Source organism: Lutra lutra, chromosome 9, assembly GCF_902655055.1.
Source record: "Lutra lutra chromosome 9, mLutLut1.2, whole genome shotgun sequence".
NCBI classification, from domain to species: domain Eukaryota; kingdom Metazoa; phylum Chordata; class Mammalia; order Carnivora; family Mustelidae; genus Lutra; species Lutra lutra.
Window position 1 is genome coordinate 20,261,475 of NC_062286.1, and position 20,025 is coordinate 20,281,499.

Genomic DNA, 20,025 nt, shown 5'->3' on the forward strand with positions numbered 1-20,025 from the left:
TTAAAAAAGGGATACTGGGGGGCGCCTGGGTGGCTCAGTGGGTTAAAGCTCTGCCTTCAGCTCAGGTCATGAACCCAGGGTCCTGGGATCGAGCCCAGCATTGAGCTCTCTGCTCAGCGGGGAGCCTGTTTCCTCCTCTCTGCCTGCCTCTGCCTACTTGTGATCTCTCTCTCTCTGTCAAAATAAAATAAAATCTTAAAAAAAAAAAAAAGGGATGCTGGAGGGGCACCTGGGTGGCTCAGTGGGTTGAGCCCCTGCCTTTGGCTCAGGTCATGATCCCAGGGTCCTGGGATCAAGCCCTGCATCGGGCTCTCTGGTCAGCGGGAAGCCTGCATCCCCCTCTCTCTCTGCCTGCCTCTCTGCCTACTTGAGATCTCTGTCAAATAAATAAATAAAATCTTTAAAAAGGTGGGGGGATACTGGAGCATCAGGAAAGAAGGAAGAATAGAAATAAGGGTACATGCAAGAGACGACCCTTCTCATGAATTTTTAACTAATATTTGATGACTGAAACAAAAAACTCTAACATTAAGTGCTAAGACCCTAAGTGGAATGGGCTCCACACTTCAAAGTGGTAAAATGTTCATTCCATCAGACTGATAAATCACATAAGTACACGGTAATACGCAGAACAAACACTGAGGAAATTATGCAGATACAAAGAAATACACTATAAATAAACCAATATGGTATCCTAAAAATATAACCCATGAGAAGGCAAGAAAAGAACAATAGAGCAAGGGGGGGTGCCTGGGTGGCTTAGTCGGTTAAGCATCTGCCTTTGGCACAGATTATGATCTCAGGGTCCTAGGATCAAACCCTGCATTGGGCTCCCTGCTCAGCAGGGAGTCTGCTTCTCTCTCTCCCTCTCCCTCTGTATTCTCTCCCTCTCTAGCTCTCTTGCTCTCAAATAAGTAAAATCTTTAACAAAAAAAAAGTGTAAGAAACAGAGGAAACAGAAAACAAATAATAAAATGGAAGACATAAACTCTATCAATAATTACCTTAAACATATATGATGCAAATATGCAAATTAAAAGGCAAAGATTAGCAGAGTTGTCCTTAACAACCCCCAACCCAACTATATGCTATTTACAAAGAATCCATTCCAATATCAGAGAAACTGGATCTCCCATATAATGCCAGTGAGAATGTAAAATGGTACAATCACTCTGAAAAACAATGTGGAAATCTCTTTAAAACTAATATGCACTTACCAGACCATCCAACAACTACAATTCTGGCCATTTATGCCAGAGAAAGGAAATTTATATGTTTATACAAAACCATGTACACAAATTTTCATAAAAGCTTTATTTGTGGGGCGCCTGGGTGGCTCAGTGTTTAAGGTTAAAGCCTCTGCCTTCAGCTCAGGTCATGATCCCAGGGTCCTGGGATCGAGCCTCACATCGGGCTCTCTGCTCAGCGGGGAGCCTGCTTCCTCCTCTCTCTGCCTGCCTCTCTGCCTACTTGTGATCTCTGTCAAATAAATAACTAAATAAAATCTTTTAAAAAATTTAAAAAAAAAAAAAGCTTTATTTGTAATAGTCAAAAACAGGACAAAGAAAAACTGGAAACAGTTCACATGTCCTACTGTGGGTGGAGGATTAAATAACTCCGCTACAGCAAGTCACTGAATACTACTCAGCAATAAAATGGAGTGAAATATTGACACATAAAACAACCTGGATGTAATCTACAGGGAATGACACTGAATAAAAGCCAAATAATTACATAATTTATACAACTCCATTAATACAAATTCTTAAAATGGCAAAATGACAGAAATACGGAACACATTAGTGGTTTTCTGGGGTTAAGGGGAGTGGATGGAGCTGGCACTAGGGAGGTGTGGCTGTGAAACCGGCAACACAAGGGACTCACTCAATGATGAATCTGTTCTGTATTCTGATGGATAGTAGTAGATCCATGAATCTATATATGTGATTAAAATGCACAGTCCAAATATACATCCATATGTGCGTACACACACACACAAAAGCACAAAGTAGACTGGAGCAAAAACAATATTCTGATCATGGTACTGTTCTAGAGTACAGCACATGTTACCACTGAGACAATCTGTAAAAGGGTTACTTATTACAACTGCTTGTAGCTTGTACTTTTCTCTTGTAATTTTCTACCATGAGCAACACAGTGGACATCTGTTTTTTCTCTTCTAGAAACAATGTGTACTTTGCTTTGGGGGAACTATGACCTACCCCATTGGAAAGTCAAAGTATCTCACCATGCCTAGACAGTGAGCCAGCCAGGTTCACCCTTTCTCAAATTTTAACCTTGAAAAGAACAAAGACTAACTCATCCAGCTAGAAGTGTCTTGATGAGTCAATCCGATAGTTCTAGCTACCTTAGTTAGTTAGTTAGTTAGTTCTGAAGCTGCCTTAGTTCTCTCAATTTCAGAGCCTGTTTCTTTCCTCTGAGGTTATGAGCTACCCCACATTCTTTTAAAAAAAAAAAAAATCCCATTTTGTTTTAATCATTCACATTTGGTTCCTGTTACTTGTACCTAAAGCATCTAATCAATATTAAGTTCCCCTCAAAACATACACACACAAGGATGCCTGGGTGGCTCAGTCGTTAAGCTCAGGTCATGATTCCAGGCTCCTGGGATTGAGCCCCACACCAGGCCCTCTCCTTGGTGGGAAGCCTGCTCTCCCTCTCCCAATCCCCCTGTTTGTGTTCCCTCCCTCTCTGTGTCTCTCTCTGTCAAATAAATAAATAAAATCTTTTAAAAAAAAATTCACAAAACTTTTCTTATCTAGTTTTAAATATTTTAATTTATAATTTTAACTGTTTGTACAACCTGGATTAAGGTTTCCTCCATAAACGGATACTAAAAAATGAATAAATTCTTGTAAATGAACTTAATGGAATGCAAATTTAGCTGGAGTTAAAAAGATGTACTAAAAAAAAAGTACTAAGCTCTGACTAAATGTCATGCCATGCCTATTTACATGAAAATATATTGTTGTGGTTCCTGTTCTCATGTCTCACAGGCAAGGCAGATAATTATAATATGTAACTATAATGTAACAGAGGAATTGTTAAAACAGAGGTGTGTCTAAAATGCTATGTCAAGCACACTTGGGTGGCTCAGTCAGTCGAGCAACTGCTTTCAGCTCAGGTCATGATCCCAGAGTCCTGGGATCAAGTACAGATTGATCCCTGCTTGGTGAGGAGTCTGCTTCTCCCTCTCCCTTTGCCTGCTGCTCTGCCTACTTGTGCTCTGTCAAATAAATAAATAAAATCTTTTTTAAAAAATAAAAAATAAAATGCTATGTCAACACAGAAAAAAGCCAATTCAGCAAAGGATCCAAACTATGAATTTTAACCTGTTCTAGCCTGGTTTTAAATAAGTGTCATTCCCACAGAGGATTTGACCAACACCGTCTCTAAATCAGAGCATAAACATATATATTTTCAATCCTACAGCCATAAAGCAAATGTTAGCCCACATATTTTCAAACTGAAATAGTTTCTGCAGAACACTAGGTATCCCAATGATAGTATAAGTCAAATGATAATTTTAAAACTAAATGTTGATTGGTTTCTAAAATTATGACCGAATAAAGATTATTACAAACAGCAAGGACAAAAGAGCACATATAATAAAATATTTACACAGTTATTTCACTCTTATTTAGTTTCTAGACTAACTGTTTACTATAAAGTAAAAATCATGCATCCAAAGGTGAGTTCAGTTAAACTTGTAGAAGAGACTTTATCATTGTACATACATCCTTAGAATAAAGTAATACTTCTTACCTTCTGGAGTTGGAATGCACCCCAAGAAAATGAAAGAAAGAGAAAAAAACTTTTAATTTTAACAATAAAGTCAAAAAATAAACTCTCCCTTCCCCTCCCAGCAATATCCGCAATTCTTCAAATTAGCACCCTCCCCCCACTTTGCTAAATAAAACATTTATTTCTTCTTTAGAATTCACAAGTTAGCCCAAAATACAACTTTGTCTAAATATGCATAGTTAAACTCAGCTAAGTAGTCTAAACCATTTCAGAAAGCAGGTGCAGGACCTCAATTATATGGCATACTAAAACTATTAAAGCAGTCTGGAGTTAAATGTGGATGAATGACTATTCTTTAATATTCTTCCCATGCATTTCAGTTTCAAGGAGCCATCATAAAGCCATCAGCTATGGACCCTAAGGTTTACTAGCTTCCCTTTGATCCATAATAAACTCACTACCCTGAAGCTTAACACAATGGATTAGAATACTCTTTTCTGTCAATATGCAAGCATTTGGGGGTTATTTTTTCATCATTAATCTTTTTTTTTTAAAGATTTTATTTATTTATTTGACAGAGAGAGATCACAAGTAGACAGAGAGGCAGGCAGAGAGAGAGAGAGAGAGAGAAGCAGGCTCCCTGCTGAGCAGAGAGCCCGATGCGGGACTCGATCCCAGGACCCTGAGATCATGACCTGAGCCGAAGGCAGCGGCTTAACCCACTAAGCCACCCAGGTGCCCCCCCTTTTTTTTTTTTTAAAGATTTTATTTATTTATTTGACAGAGAGAGAGAGATCACAAGTAGGCAGAGAGGCAGGCAGAGAGAGAGAGAGGAGGAAGCAGGCTCCCCACTGAGCAGAGAGCCTGATGCGGGGCTCGATCCCAGGACCCTGAGATCATGACCTGAGCCGAAGGCAGAGGCTTTAACCCACTGAGCCACCCAGGCACCCCTCATCATTAATCCTTTTTGACATCCCTACAAAGTCTGTGTGTTCGAAAGCAGACTGTAACAGACAGATGAAGAAAACAAAACACAGGCTGAACTCGAAGTCAGCTAATTTTTAGTTAATATGGCCTCAATTTAACCAAGAATGTTCTTCATTCTTAAACTGAGCTCTTTTCTAGTGAAACACCTTAAGACAAATCAGCTTGGCAAACAGTCCAATGACCCACTCTGCAGGGATAATGATTTCTGTTGAAAAGCAGCAGACAATGTTGACTGTACTTCCCTTGCTACCTATTTTACATAAGGACAGACAGGAAAAAAACTGGTGCTAGGATTAGTTTTGGTATGAGATGAGCTAAAACATACTCTGATACCATATGAGAGGGATTACTTTGCTCATAAGTAAATGTATTAGTACTAATCAAACTCAACCAGGACTCCTCTGAAGAGGAAAAATTTCAATCTGGCAAATTGTTTACTGAGCATGATCTTTGCTAGCTGGTTCCCAGGATTCTTTACAATTCCAACTCTAAAGGAGCTTGCTTGGGATATAAGACTGAGACGTTAAAAAAACAAAGCAAAACAAAAAACAGAAAAACAACTCTTGTTAGGGAAGAAACTGAAGCAATACAAAACAACAATATAAAGATCTATTTAGGGACACCTGGGTGGCTCAGTGGGTTAAGCCTCTGCCTTCAGCTCAGGTCATGAGGCCCGAATCTGGCTCTCTGCTCAACAGGGAGCCTGCTTCCCCCTCTCTCTCTGTCTGCCTGTGTGCCTACTAATGATCTCTCTCTGTGAAATAAATAAATTAAATATTTTTAAAAAAAGATTTAAATGTCCCATTATTATAAGTTCTTAAACTTGTACTGGCCCTTAGGTGGCTCAGTAGGTTAAGCATCCGACTCCAAATCTCAACTCAGGTCTTGATTTCAGGGTCATGAGTTCAAGTCCCACACTGGGCCACACACACCCCTCCCCCCAAAAATGTACCAGCCCTTTCAGAATCCAAGTTATTATAATGGCTGAGGTTTTTGTTTCAAATTCTTCCAGAAAGCCATTTACAGTTAGACAGCAACTATCCTAAAGTTATTATATGTCAGCACATAATATAAGTTTGATTTGAAAAAAAGAGCGAAGAGACTAATCAGAAGAGTAGGGAAAACTAGGGATGTAGAGGCAATATGATATACTAGTAAGAACAAAACCAGAAGCAGTAAATCTGGGTTTCTAGTTTCATAGAACTTGTATGACTCTGACCAACCTCCACGGGCCTTAATTCTTTAGTAATAAATGAAATGTAATGGTAATATTCCAATTATCTCTGCCAGCTATAATATTTTGTGACTAAAGTAACGTAACTGGCCTAGAAAAGGGGTTCGGGAGGAACAAAAGGGTGACGAACGCAAGAAATTACTCTTTAAATTGGGGCTATGATTTGTAAACAACTAGAGAAACTTCATTTGCAAGAAACCCACAACCACGTCATCTGCTTGTCCCCAAATTTTCCAATACTACTATATAACTAGCACTTAGTCTTCCTTTGCAGGTCTTTTTCCATAAAGAACCAATGCTTTTAAATACTTCTTGACTTCTGGGGCGCCTGGGTGGCTCAGTGGGTTAAGCCGCTGCCTTCGGCTCGGGTCATGATCTCGGGGTCCTGGGATCGAGTCCCGAGTCGGGCTCTCTGCTCAGCGGGGAGCCTGCTTCCCTCTCTCTCTCTCTCTCTGCCTGCCTCTCTGTCTACTTGTGATCTCTCTCTGTCAAGTAAATAAATAAAATCTTTAAAAAAAAAAATACTTCTCGACTTCTTTGAGAGATGACAAGTAATGATCAACCTAACTTAAAAGCTAGGTAGTTGGCTACACTCTTACTAGCTACATATAATTCTCCCACATCAATTTTATGGAAGATTCAAGATTCAAATTCATGCCTCACCAAAATTATTATATATCAAGAATCCGGGGCGCCTGGGTGGCTCAGTGGGTTAAAGCCTCTGCTTTTGGCTCAGGTCATGATCTCAGGGTCCTGGGATCGAGCCCTACATCGGGCTCTCTGCTCAGCAGGGAGCCTGCTTCCTCCTCTCTCTCTGCCTGCCTCTCTGCCTACTTGTGATCTCTGTCAAATAAATAAATAAAATCTTAAAAAAAAAAAAAAAAAAGAAATGTCAAGGTAATAGAGCTAACAGGATGAACAAGGCAGGTTAAGAAAACTTGGGGGTGAGGGACAGGCACCAAAAGCAGTGGCTACTTTAGAAGGACGGCCTGAGTCCCACATTTAATGCTGTAAAAGTACACTGTGAACACCAATGGCTGCGAAGCCGATGAGGGGGAACCTGCCGTACAGAAGACTAAGGAAAAAAGTACTAATGAGGGATAACAGCAAGGATTAGCAGGAATGGTCTCCCAGCACACATAAAGCATTTGACTTACACACTAGTCTTTGTATGTTTTACCCACAGTATGCATACTTCACGTCTGTGCTTAGCTGCTTTCTTTCTGATAAAGACACAATATCCAGTTTACACACAGTCTCTTAAGTTCTCAGCTATTAGATATATACTGCAATGCTGAAGTAATAAAATGCCTAAGGCTGACTTCAATATAGTCTGGGTTGGGAAGACCATTTATAGTTTAGCTGGAGGATACATACCTTTGTTTCAATTTGCAATTTTCTAAAAGTAAACATTTATATTTAAATAACTGACTTCAGTACCTACCTTACTAACATAGACTTTGTAACCTAAGTGAAATATATTATTTAAAAAAAAAAAAAAAAAAAAAAGGATATATTCTTGGATTCTGTAACGCACCAGGAGAATTCCTTACTCACTGATGTCCAGAACAGGTATTAGGTATTTATCTCAGACATCAGATACCTACTCTACAGCTCCAGATCATTCCACCTTTTCACTGCTATCTCAAGACTTATAACCAGGTCCTGCACCTGAAGACCTTCACACCCCTCCAGACATTCAGAGCTTTTTTTGAACCCATAAGTACATGCTCAGTGAATCCTTTATCAGTTCCTCACATGACCAGTTTAATTCCTCAGTTCTTTTCTACAGTAAACGGTAGCTACTGAAACCCAGAAATCATTTCTTATTTCCTCCTTCCTTTTCCTTCCCACAACCAATCCAAAAGCATGTCTTAAAATATGTATCTCAAATCAGTCTATTGTCTCCAGCACTAGTCAGGTAATCCAAACCACTGCATCTCATCTACTCTAATAAAACAGCCCCTTTATTAACTTCCTTAACCCCTTCAGTCCAATTTCATGATTTAAAATTGAGTGGGTGAGACCTGGAGAGGACAGAGTAGACCCACAACAGCCTCTCTCCCTCTGGCTGGTTACAACTAAAACCTGTGGACAAAAATACAAAAAGCTATTTCCCATATAAATTTACGTGTACACAGATGTTCACAGTAGCATTATTCCTAATGGCCCAAAAGTGAAAATAACCATGATGTCCACCAACTGATGAATGGATAAACAAAATGCGGCATGCGCATACAATGGAATACTATTTACCAATAAAGGAACAGAGTACTGATAAATGTTACAGTATGAATGAACCTTTAAATCATCACACTATATGAGAAATCCAGTCACAAAAAGCCACGAATTCTATGATTCCATTATATGAAATACCCAAAATTGCAACTCCATGGAGAGAGAAAGCCCATTATTGGTTGCCTAGGGCTGGAATACTGGGGCTAAGGCAAGGAAGAGGGATGACAGCTAATATTGCAGGGTTTCTTTGGGGATAATGGAAATGTCCTGGGTGAAAATATTAAATAAAAAGACTGTGGGGCACCTGGGTGGCTCAGCTGATGAAGCATCTGCCTTTGGCTCAGGTCATAATCCCAGGGTCCTGGGATCAAGTCCCACATCAGGCTCCGTGCTCAGCACAGAGTCTGCTTCTCCCTCAAACCCTCCCCCTGCTTATGCTCTCTCACTCTCTCTCATAAATAAAATCTTTAAAAGAAAAAAAAAGAAAACACTGAACTGTATGCTTTAAAATGTTTTTAGGGTATGTTCATTATATGTTAATTTTTAAAAAGCAACTATAGGGGTGCCTGGGTGGCTCAATGGGTTAAGCCTCTGCCTTCGGCTCAGTCTCATGGTCTCAGGGTCCTGGGATCCAGCCCTGCATCAGCTCTCTGCTCAGCCGGGAACCTACTTCCTCCTCTCTCTCTGCCTGCCTATCTGCCTACTTGTGTTCTCTCTGTGTCAAATAAATAAATAAAATCTTTAAAAAAAAAAAAAAAAAAAGAAAAAATTAATAAAAAGCAACCACCTTAAACATTAAAAAATTAAGAAAGCTGGCATATTTGGGAAATCAAAACTTGATTCATATGGGAGTATATAAAAAGAATTTACCTTTACCCAGTAAGAGGTCTGGCCATTGCTCCTGGAAATAATCACAAGGCCCTATGAGAGAGCTGAGCCAGCCAGACAGCAACACTGTAATTTCGGGGAGGGTCTTTTATTTTTTTAAGATTTTATTTATTTACTTGACAGAGAGAGACAGTAAGAGAAGGAACACAAGCAGGGGTAATAGGAAGCTACCCACTAAGCAGGGAGGCCGATACGGGACTCAATCCCAGGACCCTGGGATCACGACCCAAGCGAAAGGCAGACTCTCAGCAACTGAGCCAGCCAAGCACCCCGTGGGTAGGAGCTTTTAGCCACATCAACAATAAGATAAAGAGTGAGAGCTTGGGCCACACAGTATCAGATTATCTCTAGAGGGGCTAGATACTAGAAACGCAAGATCGGCCACGTGGGTCATAAATCATGCCTAGAGGATGAACCACCAATAAAAACTCTAGACACCAAGGCCTGAGTGATACTGGCAGTGTTCCAGGCATATTATCACACACTGATACTGATATTTAACACTACCCTAAGTCATAGGGCAAGGATGACTGGAAGGTCTGTATTTGGTAATTTACCTTAACTCTGCCCTATACATTTCTTCCCTTGGCTAATCTTCCTCTGTATCCTTTCCCTGTATCCTTCCCATAATCGTAAGTTTTCAGTGAGTTACACAAGCACTTGAACAAATTATGGAGCCTTGAGAGTAGTCCTGGGGTTCTCTGAACTATGCCGTTGGGACTAATAAGTGAAGTCAATCATGTGAACTGTTCCTTCTAACGTTGCAGTTGGCTAAATTCACACATCGTGAGTTTTCCGGGGGTTTTCTCACCATTTTATTAAAGAGCAGACCCTGGTTGAGGAGATATAACACTGTAGGCGACAGATAAAATTATGAGAAAAGCTCTATCTTTCTGGCTAAGACAGGGAAAAAGAACACCAAAGGCTGGGGGTAGGGGAGATGGTATTCCTGAGAGAAAAGAACAGGACAAGGAATACCCTAATTCTCACAGGAGGCGTGGGCTCGTCACAGAGCTCTGTACACTTGGGACATTCCCAACCAACACAGGAAAGGCTTTGAGAACTGACCCACAGCTCACATCGCAGACTAATAACCCTGAGTGGCACATGCATGAAACAAATCTCAAACACTAACGCAAAGGCTTTAAAATCAACCTGATTACTGAACCAACACCTACAGAAGAGTGAACATGTAGTCTGTTGACAACAGGATTGACTGGAAAGAAGGATGAAAGGAACAAAGCAAGGAATCACCATTCTCCAGAGGTTTATAATAGTAAAGCAGAGCCTAAAATAATATAATATTCAAAACGTCCAGAATACAACCTTAAATTTCTCAGTAAAAAATGATCCAGGAAAATGTAAGCAATTCTCAAGGGAAAAGCAATGGACAGTTGCCAACCCTGAGATTATCCAGATGTTAGACTTATCAGATAAAAATGCATTCAATATTACTATACTCCATGAGGGAAAGAGCAATGAACTAATATATAAGTGAAATAAAATATATTATACTGCAAACCTCAAATTATTCAAAAGAAGGCTCAGATGGTTAAGTGTCTACCTTCAGCTCAGGTCCTGGAATTGTGCCCCACATTAGGCTCCCAGCTCAGCAGGGAGTATACCTCTCCCTCTCCCTCTGCCTCTCCCCCTGCTTGTGCTCTCTCTCTCACGTGAATAACCAAAATCTTTTTTTTTTAAGATTTTATTTATTTGACAGAGAGAGAGAGACACACACACACAGTGAGAGAAGGAACACAAGCAGGGGGAGTGGGAGAGGGAGAAGCAGTCTTCCTGCCAAGCAGGGAGCCCGATGTGGGGCTCAACCCCAGGACCCTGGGATCATGACCTGAGCCAAAGGCAGCTGCTTATCGACTGAACCACCCAGGTACCCCAAATAAATAAATAAACCTTTTTTAAAAAACCCTAAAATCCACCAGATAAACAGGCTAAATAAGAAAAAACATGAGTTGGTTTTAAAACACTGTCAAGGGGCACCTGGGTGGCTCAGTGGGTTGGGGCCTCTGCCTTCGGCTCGGGTCATGGTCTCGGGGTCCTGGGATCGAGCCCCGCATCAGGTTCTCTCTGCTCAGCGGGGAGCCTGCTTCCCCCTCTCTCTCTGCCTGCCTCTCTACTTGTGATCTCTCTCTGTCAAATAAATAAATAAAATCTTTAAAAAAAAAAATAAAATTAAAAAAATTTAAAAAAATAAAAAAAAATAAAACACTGTCAAGATTTTTCATAAAAAAGTGAAGATAAAAGATTGATCGATGTCCTAAGGTAAGAAATCCTAGATTCCATGCAGAAAACGGCCGTGTATCTACTCCGCTAGAGAGCGGATGGAAACAAATCAAATAAACCAAAGTGGTGTGTGGGGCCAGACAATGATCTCAGTTATTCTACTGAAAAACCACTGAAAGCTGCTCAGCTAATTATCAATTTACTGATTTTTACCTCCAAATTCAACCTTCTTTATCCTTCTCTGTGGTAGTGGAGCTGGACCCTATCAACACTTCTCCTTTGCCAGCTGGCTCGGTGTTAAGTTCTGTCAGCAGAGCGCTGGAAGAACGCTGCAGACTGAAAGGGGGCTTTTCTTCTGCTTTTACTGTGCTCTTGCCTGCCCGCTCTTACGGCAGGCAGCACCCAGCAACATGAGGGACACTCAGTGGCACCCAACCTTCAGCAAGGTTCAGCAGAATGACTGTGGGTAGCTTCCCAGAAAATTCTGCTGGTGCCTCAGCTGGCTCTGCAGTGAATGTGGGACAACTGCCCAGCAGGAGGCTTTCCAGCAAATTCTACTAATACCCAGTAGGCAGTTTCCTATTTGCCAGGCTAGGCTACAGCACCAGGCTACAGCCTCCACTGGACCAGAGCCCCACCTACTTCACTAAGAATCACAACCTAGGGACATAGAGGGAGACCTTGAAAGTTACTCTTCTTAAGGCACACTGCCTCAGCCCTTTAGGTACTGGTTGCTCCCCTTAAATAGTTAACTTCTGGTTAACCAACTAATAACTTAACCAGTTAACTGAATAACTTCCCTGTTCACATTACCATGTAGCTTTTGTCTGGTGACCAGACCCTGAGACTTATAGAACTGTATAACTCAAAGACTGCAGAAAGCATCTCTGAAAAACCCTTTTAAGTTCTTGAAGAGACTAGTACATCAGTCTTTCTCAGCCAAGAGCCAATCACTTCATGTTTAATACTTTTTTTGTTGGTTGGTTGGTTGGCAAAATATACATAACGTACAAGTTACCATCTGAACCACTTGTAAGTGTAGATTTCAGTGGCACTGAGTACACTCACAATGTTGCACAACCATTACTACTGTCCATTTCCAGAACTTTCGGATCATCCCAAAAAGAAACTCTGTACTAATTGTACTAATTAAATCAATAACTCTCCGATCTTCCCTATTCTCAGCCCCTGGTAACCTCTATTCTACTCTGTGTCTCTATCAGTTTGCCTGTTCTAAGTATCTCATATAAATGGAACTGTACAATATTTGTCCTTTTTTTTCCCCCTGTTATATCACTATTTGTCCTTTTGTGTCTGTCTTATTTCACTTAGCATGTTTTTCAGGTTCACCCACATAGCATATATCAGAATTTCAATTCTTTTTTTTTTTAAAGGTTTTATTTATTTATTTGTCAGATAGAGAGAGAGCACAAGCAGGGGAGCAGCAGGCAGAGGGAGAAGAAGTCCCTCATGTGGGTGGGACTCGTCCCAGGATTCTGGCATCATGACCTGAGCTGAAGGCAGCCGCCTAACTGACTGAGCCACCCCAGTGCCCCAGAATTCCAATTCTTCTTAAGGTCGAATAATATTCCATTGAATGTGCATACTACACTTTATTTACACACCCATCTTTTGATGGACATTTGGGCCATTTCCTCTTTACTATATTTTAAAAATAAAACAATATAATATGGGCTACTCAAAATTAAGTGAGCTTCTTCAGAATGGAGAACACATGGAAAACTACAAAGGGAAAAAAGGATTGAAAGCCATGTACTGAGGACTGAAGACTGAAAATTAACTAAAAAGTAGCACATCTTCAATAAAGAAATTATCTATTTCATTCTGTCTAAAATGACGTCTCTAAAAACTTTAAAATTTTAAGACTATCACTTAACACATCACTGCAGCAAGAGGATAAGCTGTGACTACATCTGAGTATAATCTTCCAATGTCTGGTACTTCATACACATATTAACAAGTAGGTTTTCAGTGTCTGGTATGTACCAAGCACAAAAGAGGAGTGGGAAGAAGAGGAGATGCCACTGCCCTCGCACAGCTCCCTTAATATAAGCTATAGAGAAGCTGTGTGATTTTTTTTTTTAAGATCACAAAAATATGTAATTTCAAGTCTTATGAAGAAATAAACAGAACACTATAATACACTATAAAAGGAAATTTGCTCTAGCTCGTAAACTCAAAGTTCTCTGAAAAATACATATTCAAACTGACACCTGACAAATAAGATGGAACTGAGAGAAAAGCACATTTCCTGCTATGAAGGCAGGATATACAAAGGCTAAGATGGGAAACAGCTTCCCTACCTATTTGAGAATTGACAACATAGAATACTTAAAGCGATGAGAATGGAAAATTGCACTTAAGGTAGAAGGTAAAGAGCAGGGATGCCTGGGTGGTTCAGTCGTTAAGCATTTGCCTTTGGCTCAGGTCATGATCCCAGGGTCCTGGGATGGAGTTCCACATTGGGCTCCCTGTTTGGTGAGCCTGCTTCTCCCTCTCCCACTGCCTGGTGATCCCCCTGCTGTGCACACATGTGCTCGTGCCTGTCGAATGAATGAATGAATGAATGAATGAAAGAAAGAAAGAAAGAAAGAAAGAAAGAAAGAAAGAAAGAAAAAGATACTGAGCAAAAAAACTGAGAAGGAAGAAGGAAGAATGCCTGTGGTCGCTTCAGGTAACAAAAGAGAGTTTCACAGGGCACCTGGGTTCTGTCAAATAAATAAATAAAAATCTTAAAAAAAAAAAAAAAAAAAAAGAGTTTCAGGAAGGAAGCAGTATTCAGCGTGTTAAAAAATGTTAAGAAGCAAGAGCCAGGTACTAAAAGTCACATGGAGTTAACAAAATGGAAGTCACTGGTGAGTTAGAACTGCTTTGTGGTCCCATAACTGCATCACAACAATATAGTTTACACAAGAACATCTACTTATAAATTGTTACCACTAAGCGAAGCCAGAAGCTATTTTTGATGACTCTTCCATCTGGTTACTTTTTCTAAATTTCTTCTTTCTTTCCTTCTTTGTTTATTTACTATTCTTTACTTATTTACTATTCTTGCCTGCTCCCTAGAAGTGATAATGACAAATATAAAGTCATAGAGCCTTAGAAATTTGGAGGCTTGATGACCCCGCAACTGGCATTCAGAGCTAAGGGACTGATGGGAGTCTGGTCTCTATACACCAGACACCCTGGTCAATTTCCCCAGTGTTTCAAAAGTCTAATTTTTAAGGGAAAAAAAAAAAAATCTCTGGCTCATTCCTATTCTAGAAGTCGACACTGTTATAAAAGAATATTAGAATACCTTAGCAGAACTGTTTCTCAGGCCACAAAAATTATTGTCTTTTTCTCCTATAGCTTTGCACAAATTGGTGGTATTAAACAGACATTATGCGGGGATGGGGTAACTGGGTGATGGACATTAAGGAGGGCACATGAGGTAATGAGCACTAGGTATTACATAAGACTGATGAATCACTGAACTCTACTTCCGAAACTAATAATACACTATATGCTAATTAACTCAGCTTAAATTTTTTTAAAAAGTAAAAAAATTAGGGACGCCTGGGTGGCTCAGTGGGTTAAAGCCTCTGCCTTCAACTCAGGTCATGATCCCAGGGTCCTGGGATCGAGCCCCTCATCAGGCTCTCTGCTCTGCGGGGAGCCTGCTTCCTCCTCTCTCTGCCTGACTCTTTGCCTAATTGTGACTTCTGTCAAATAAATAAATAAATAAATCTTTTTTTTTTTTTTTAAGGTAAAAAAATTAAATAAACAGGCATTATGCTTTAGTTTTAATCTAATAAATCTTAGCTAATTCAAATAAATATTTAGATTTGTATCATTGATAAATTAAGAGATTACTTTTTTAATTTACAAAAATGTTTAAAAGCTAATTCCTTGGGGCACCTGGGTGGCTCAGTGGGTTAAGCCTCTGCCTTAGGCTCAGATCATGACCCCAGGGTCCTGGGATCAAGCCCCACATTGGGCTCTCTGCTCAGCGGGGAGCCTGTTTCCTCCTCTCTCTCTCTGCCTGCCTCTCTGCCTCCTTGTGATCTCTGTCTGTCCAAACCTAATTTATTCCCAGCCTACTGACATTTGGCCACAAGTCAAAACAAAATTTTTTTAGCTGTGTTAGCAAAGGGCCAAGAACTCAATTTTATATTAAAGAAAATGAGAATTAAAATCTAGAACATGCAATAGCTACATATAAAAAAACTTATTATTGTCCATTTACAAATATTTCAGCACAGCTCACTATTACTCTGGCATCTGAGCTGAACAATTCTTCGGTGTGAAGGACTATATAGCACAATATAAGACATTAAGCCTGCCTGTTTCCTGAACATTACATGCCACAGTGCTCCCCTTCTTTCCAGACACTCTGAAAATCAAAAATAACCCCATAAATTCTGGACACCTTCCCTAAGGGCGTTTACACAATGCCACCCCTACTTGAGAACAACTAGCAGCAGCTTTAAAGCACTGCAACCTTTTCCACCTTAGCGACAATATCTCAGGCAGACTCCCAGATTTCCACATTAACAACACCAAGTATGCTGACCGTAATTTTACTGTTTCTTGATGGCAGAGGGTCTTGATTATGAAGTGACTATTATATGCTATTATTAATACAAGGCTCTTAGAAATTAAAGAATGTTTTATCTTTGGTCCTGTATTAATTGACCCTAAGCTGTTTTATTTGCTGTACATAAAACTATTACTTGAAATATATACTGCTTTGTTTGTATCTTTTCCACTTTATTCCTCTGGGCCAAGTTATTTCTTCCTAGACTGTCCACCTCTAGCATTCTCCCTGTACTAGACAGTACTTTTCACCCGCCAATGACAAGCTTATTAAATCAAAAACCTGAACTCATAGATGAAGGCTTGAAGATGGCTCCAGGCCTTCCTAAGAATTAAAGTGCATGGGTTGGACACAGCTAAGATTTTTTTTTTTTTTTTTAAACTTACTTGTGGTTTTGTGACTGTGCTACAACCGAAAACTTCAAAGATCTGACAACTAAATAAATCAGAAACTAGCAGTTATTACTAAGTAATCAATCTTTAGGAGTAATGTATACTGCTTACACGATGAAATAATCTAATCAAGTATAATAATTATCACTAATAAAATTTAAATAACTCACCTGATTTCTTTTAGTCCTTCTCTCTGGATAACTTGAAGAATTTCTTTATGACTCATGGGTGTATTGGGGTATTTTTCTAAGACCTGAGAAACAAGTATATAATAATAAATTATTTTTTCTTATTTTAAGTTACAATAATTAAATATGTAATTATATTTCTTATTCTTATTAAAACTAAGTATTAATTTCATCCAGCACATATATATCCACAGACTTTTTATCCCTTATATTTTGGGACAATAAGAAAAACAGAAAATTAATGGAATATAAATAGGTTCTTCTCTTTTTTAGCCACAAACCACATGTCAAGTCCTGAAGTAGAAATAGATCAAAAGGATAAGATTAATAACTAAATTATTATTGTGTAATATGAAATTGTTTACTTTCAGCCTCCACCCCCCTATCACATGCCTAACTGTGGATCTACTACTGTAAGTACTTAAAGATTATCCATCTTTACATTTCCGGCAAAGATTAGTATGCCATGGGTGCTCAATAAATTCTTAACCAAAACAAATGAATAATACAGTTGTAGGAATATTAAAAGGTACCTATGTTCTGGCTCTGGTTAAAAAAAAAAAAAAAAAAAGGAGGAATCCGCATAGTCTGTCCTGTCTCTCAGGCTGAATATAACTAAAAACCTGGACAAAAGGCATGAAGCAGCTATCTAAGGACCCTGGAAATGGTAGTCAGCCTGGAGGAGGAAACCACAACTCTAAGTCATACTAATCCCAAAGTGAATTTCCTGGTTTTGTTTCCTCTGGGACCACTCAGCCTAGACTCAAAGGCAGTACAAATTCAGAACTGTCAACAAAGTACAGACAGAATTGGCTCCAAAAGAATTCTTTTTGGTCTAAGCATAAAGGGGGCCCCTAAGGAGATGGGGTTTTCTAGGTTTTTCCCTCTTCCCCTTGATCTATGCCCCCAAACAAGCCAAGGGCAGCAGCCCTGGCAGTGATAATATCAACAGTGGCCAAACAGGGACCTAAAACTCCAATAAAACAGAATCCTTTTGTTCCCGTAAGCGTGAAGGGAATCCACATGGCTTTCTTTCTCTGCCATCTTGTTTGGCATCAAACTCAAATGTGGTTGTGGAAGTATACAGTAAAAGAGAGAAATGAAGCCCCAACTGTCCAGCCATGGGACAAGGAAGAGGGTCTCTAGGAGCCAGAAAGTATCGGGGAACTTTAAAGAGAAAAGAGCTCAAAAAACTGATACCATGAAGATCTAGAAAGACTCCTGGGGTCACTCCAGAACTATGCATATGTGTATCTGACCCTAATCGTACTATCACGTCCCCAAATTAGCCACTAGGGGTGCACAGAGAGAACAGACCCAAAGTCCTCTGCAAAGGCTCTGAAAACTAGAAATCGGAATTTTAGTGCAAAGAAGATGGGTTGGAAGTTTGTGATCTGAACCTAACAAAGTCAAATGCCCGCTTTTAAAAAACTGTCCTCCCCTCATCACTCTCCACTGATTTTAAACTTGACTTTCTGAAACACAGTTATAACAGCTGCTTTAAAGTCTGTCTGGGGACGCCTGGGTGGCTCAGTCATTAAGTGTCTGCCTTCAGGTCAGGTCATGATTCCAGAGTCCCGAGATTCTCTTCCTGCCACTCCGCCCACTTGTACGTGTGTGCACACACACTGACCAAAAAAAAAATTTTTTTTAATAAATTCTCTGATAATTCCAACATCTTTGTCATCTTGGGTTTATTGTGTGTAGGTTGTCTTTTCCTTACAAGTTCTTGAGATTTTCCTGTCCTTCATTTGTCAAGCAATTCTGGATTGTGTATTAGACATTTTGATGTTATGTTATCTTATTATATATCTCTTTAAGTACAATGGAGAATGATTGGGGTATGGATTTTTAAGGGAAATCCACAGGATTAATCTGGCTTGTTTCACTTAGTATACAGCTACCACACATATGGCAGATTTCCTTCTTTGTTTGTAGCTGAATAATATTCTATTGCATATATATAGTAATTTTTTTTCATATAGTAATTTTCTTTATCCCATCATGTGTTGTTATACACTAAAGTTGTTTCCAGAGGCACCTGGGTGGCTCAATTAGTTAAGTGGCTGCCTTCAGCTCAGGTCATGATCCCAGAGTCCTGGGATAGAGCCCCATGTTGGCCCCCTGCTCAATGGAGATCCTACTTTTCCCTCTCCCTCTGCCTGCTGCTCTGCCTAATTACACTCTTAATCTGTCAAATAAATAAATCTTTTTTAAAAAAATAAAAATATATAAAAATTAAAATAAAGTCATTTCCATTTCTTAGCTATTATGAATAATGCTTCAATGAATACAAGGGTGCAGATACCTCTCCAAAGATACTGATTTCATTTTCTTTGGATATATACCTAGAAGGAGGATTTCTGATAGTTCTCTTTAAAATTTTTTGAGGAACCTCCATATTGTCTTCCATAATGGCAACTTATGCCGCTTATGTAGCAAAGAAAGAGGTTTTTGGGGTTTTTTTTTAAAGGTTTTATTTATTTATTTGACAGAGAGAGAGCGATCACAAGTAGGCAAAGAGGCGGGCAGAGACAGAGGCAGAAGGAAGCAGGCTTCCCGCTGAGCAGAGCCTGATGCAGGGTGTGATCCCAGGACCCGAGACCATAACCCGAGCCATAACCCGAGCCGAAGGCAGAGGCCCAACCCACTGAGCGACCCAGGAACCCCCAAAAAGAGCTTTTATATAGAGATATACACACAAAAGATGCTCAAATAAGAACACAAAAGACTGATATACTTAATAAAAAAACAAAACCTGAACCCACAAAAAAAAGTATCTTCCTATAAAGACTATTTTCCTATTGTGCTGCCCAGATAATACATACAGAATTTTTACATTTCTCCCTTAATTTGTAAATATTTCTCACTGCCTCATGGTTTACAAACATTGCATAGCCATTCTACTTCATCTGACCCTCACAACAACGCAAGAAAGAGCAGAAGTTATGTCAATTTCACAGGAAGAAAAGTAAGACTCAGAGAAGTTACAAGCCTAGCCTGAACTTAGAAGGTAAATAACATATATGAAAATAAGAACGTCTTAAAAAAAAAAAAAAAACAACTTTAACTTATGGAATAACCATGAGCATCAAAGGAAATATTTTACTTTGAGCTGCTTTGTTTAAAACTGGAAAAAAAAGCAAATACTCAGTAATTGTGTTACTGATTCTTTTTTTTAACTGTAACAAATGCCAAATGTTTCGGATTATTTTTAAGTTTTCAAACAAGTGGAATTGCTGCATAAAGTTATTTTAATATTATCAAATTGCTATCTACCAGATGTATAGGAGTTTCACTATACCATTAACCAGCATTTGTATCATTTCAAAAATCCTTGGTGACTATTTTAAATATACAGATACATAATTTTAAAATGTTAGTTACAAATGAGGTTTAATTTTTCACATCATTAGACATTTATATTTCCTCTGCTGAATGACCCTGACATGAGGTCATAAGCTACTTGATCTAAATAATAAAAATCAGATT

General features: G+C 39.3%; 1 protein-coding gene across 4 annotated transcripts in view; it reads right to left on the minus strand.

The window, feature by feature from the left end:
- Positions 1 to 20,025, minus strand: part of ASXL2 (ASXL transcriptional regulator 2) — a 145,090-nt gene that overhangs the window by 69,364 nt on the left and 55,701 nt on the right. For 3 of the 4 annotated variants that reach the window (XM_047744280.1, XM_047744279.1, XM_047744283.1), the window contains exons 2-3: positions 16,516 to 16,598; positions 11,580 to 11,582 (exon numbers count right to left, since the gene is read on the minus strand). In XM_047744280.1, the coding sequence (XP_047600236.1) occupies positions 11,580 to 11,582; positions 16,516 to 16,598 (86 nt within the window). The remainder of the gene's footprint in view (positions 1 to 11,579; positions 11,583 to 16,515; positions 16,599 to 20,025) is intronic. The other variant, XM_047744282.1, reaches the window with a different exon arrangement.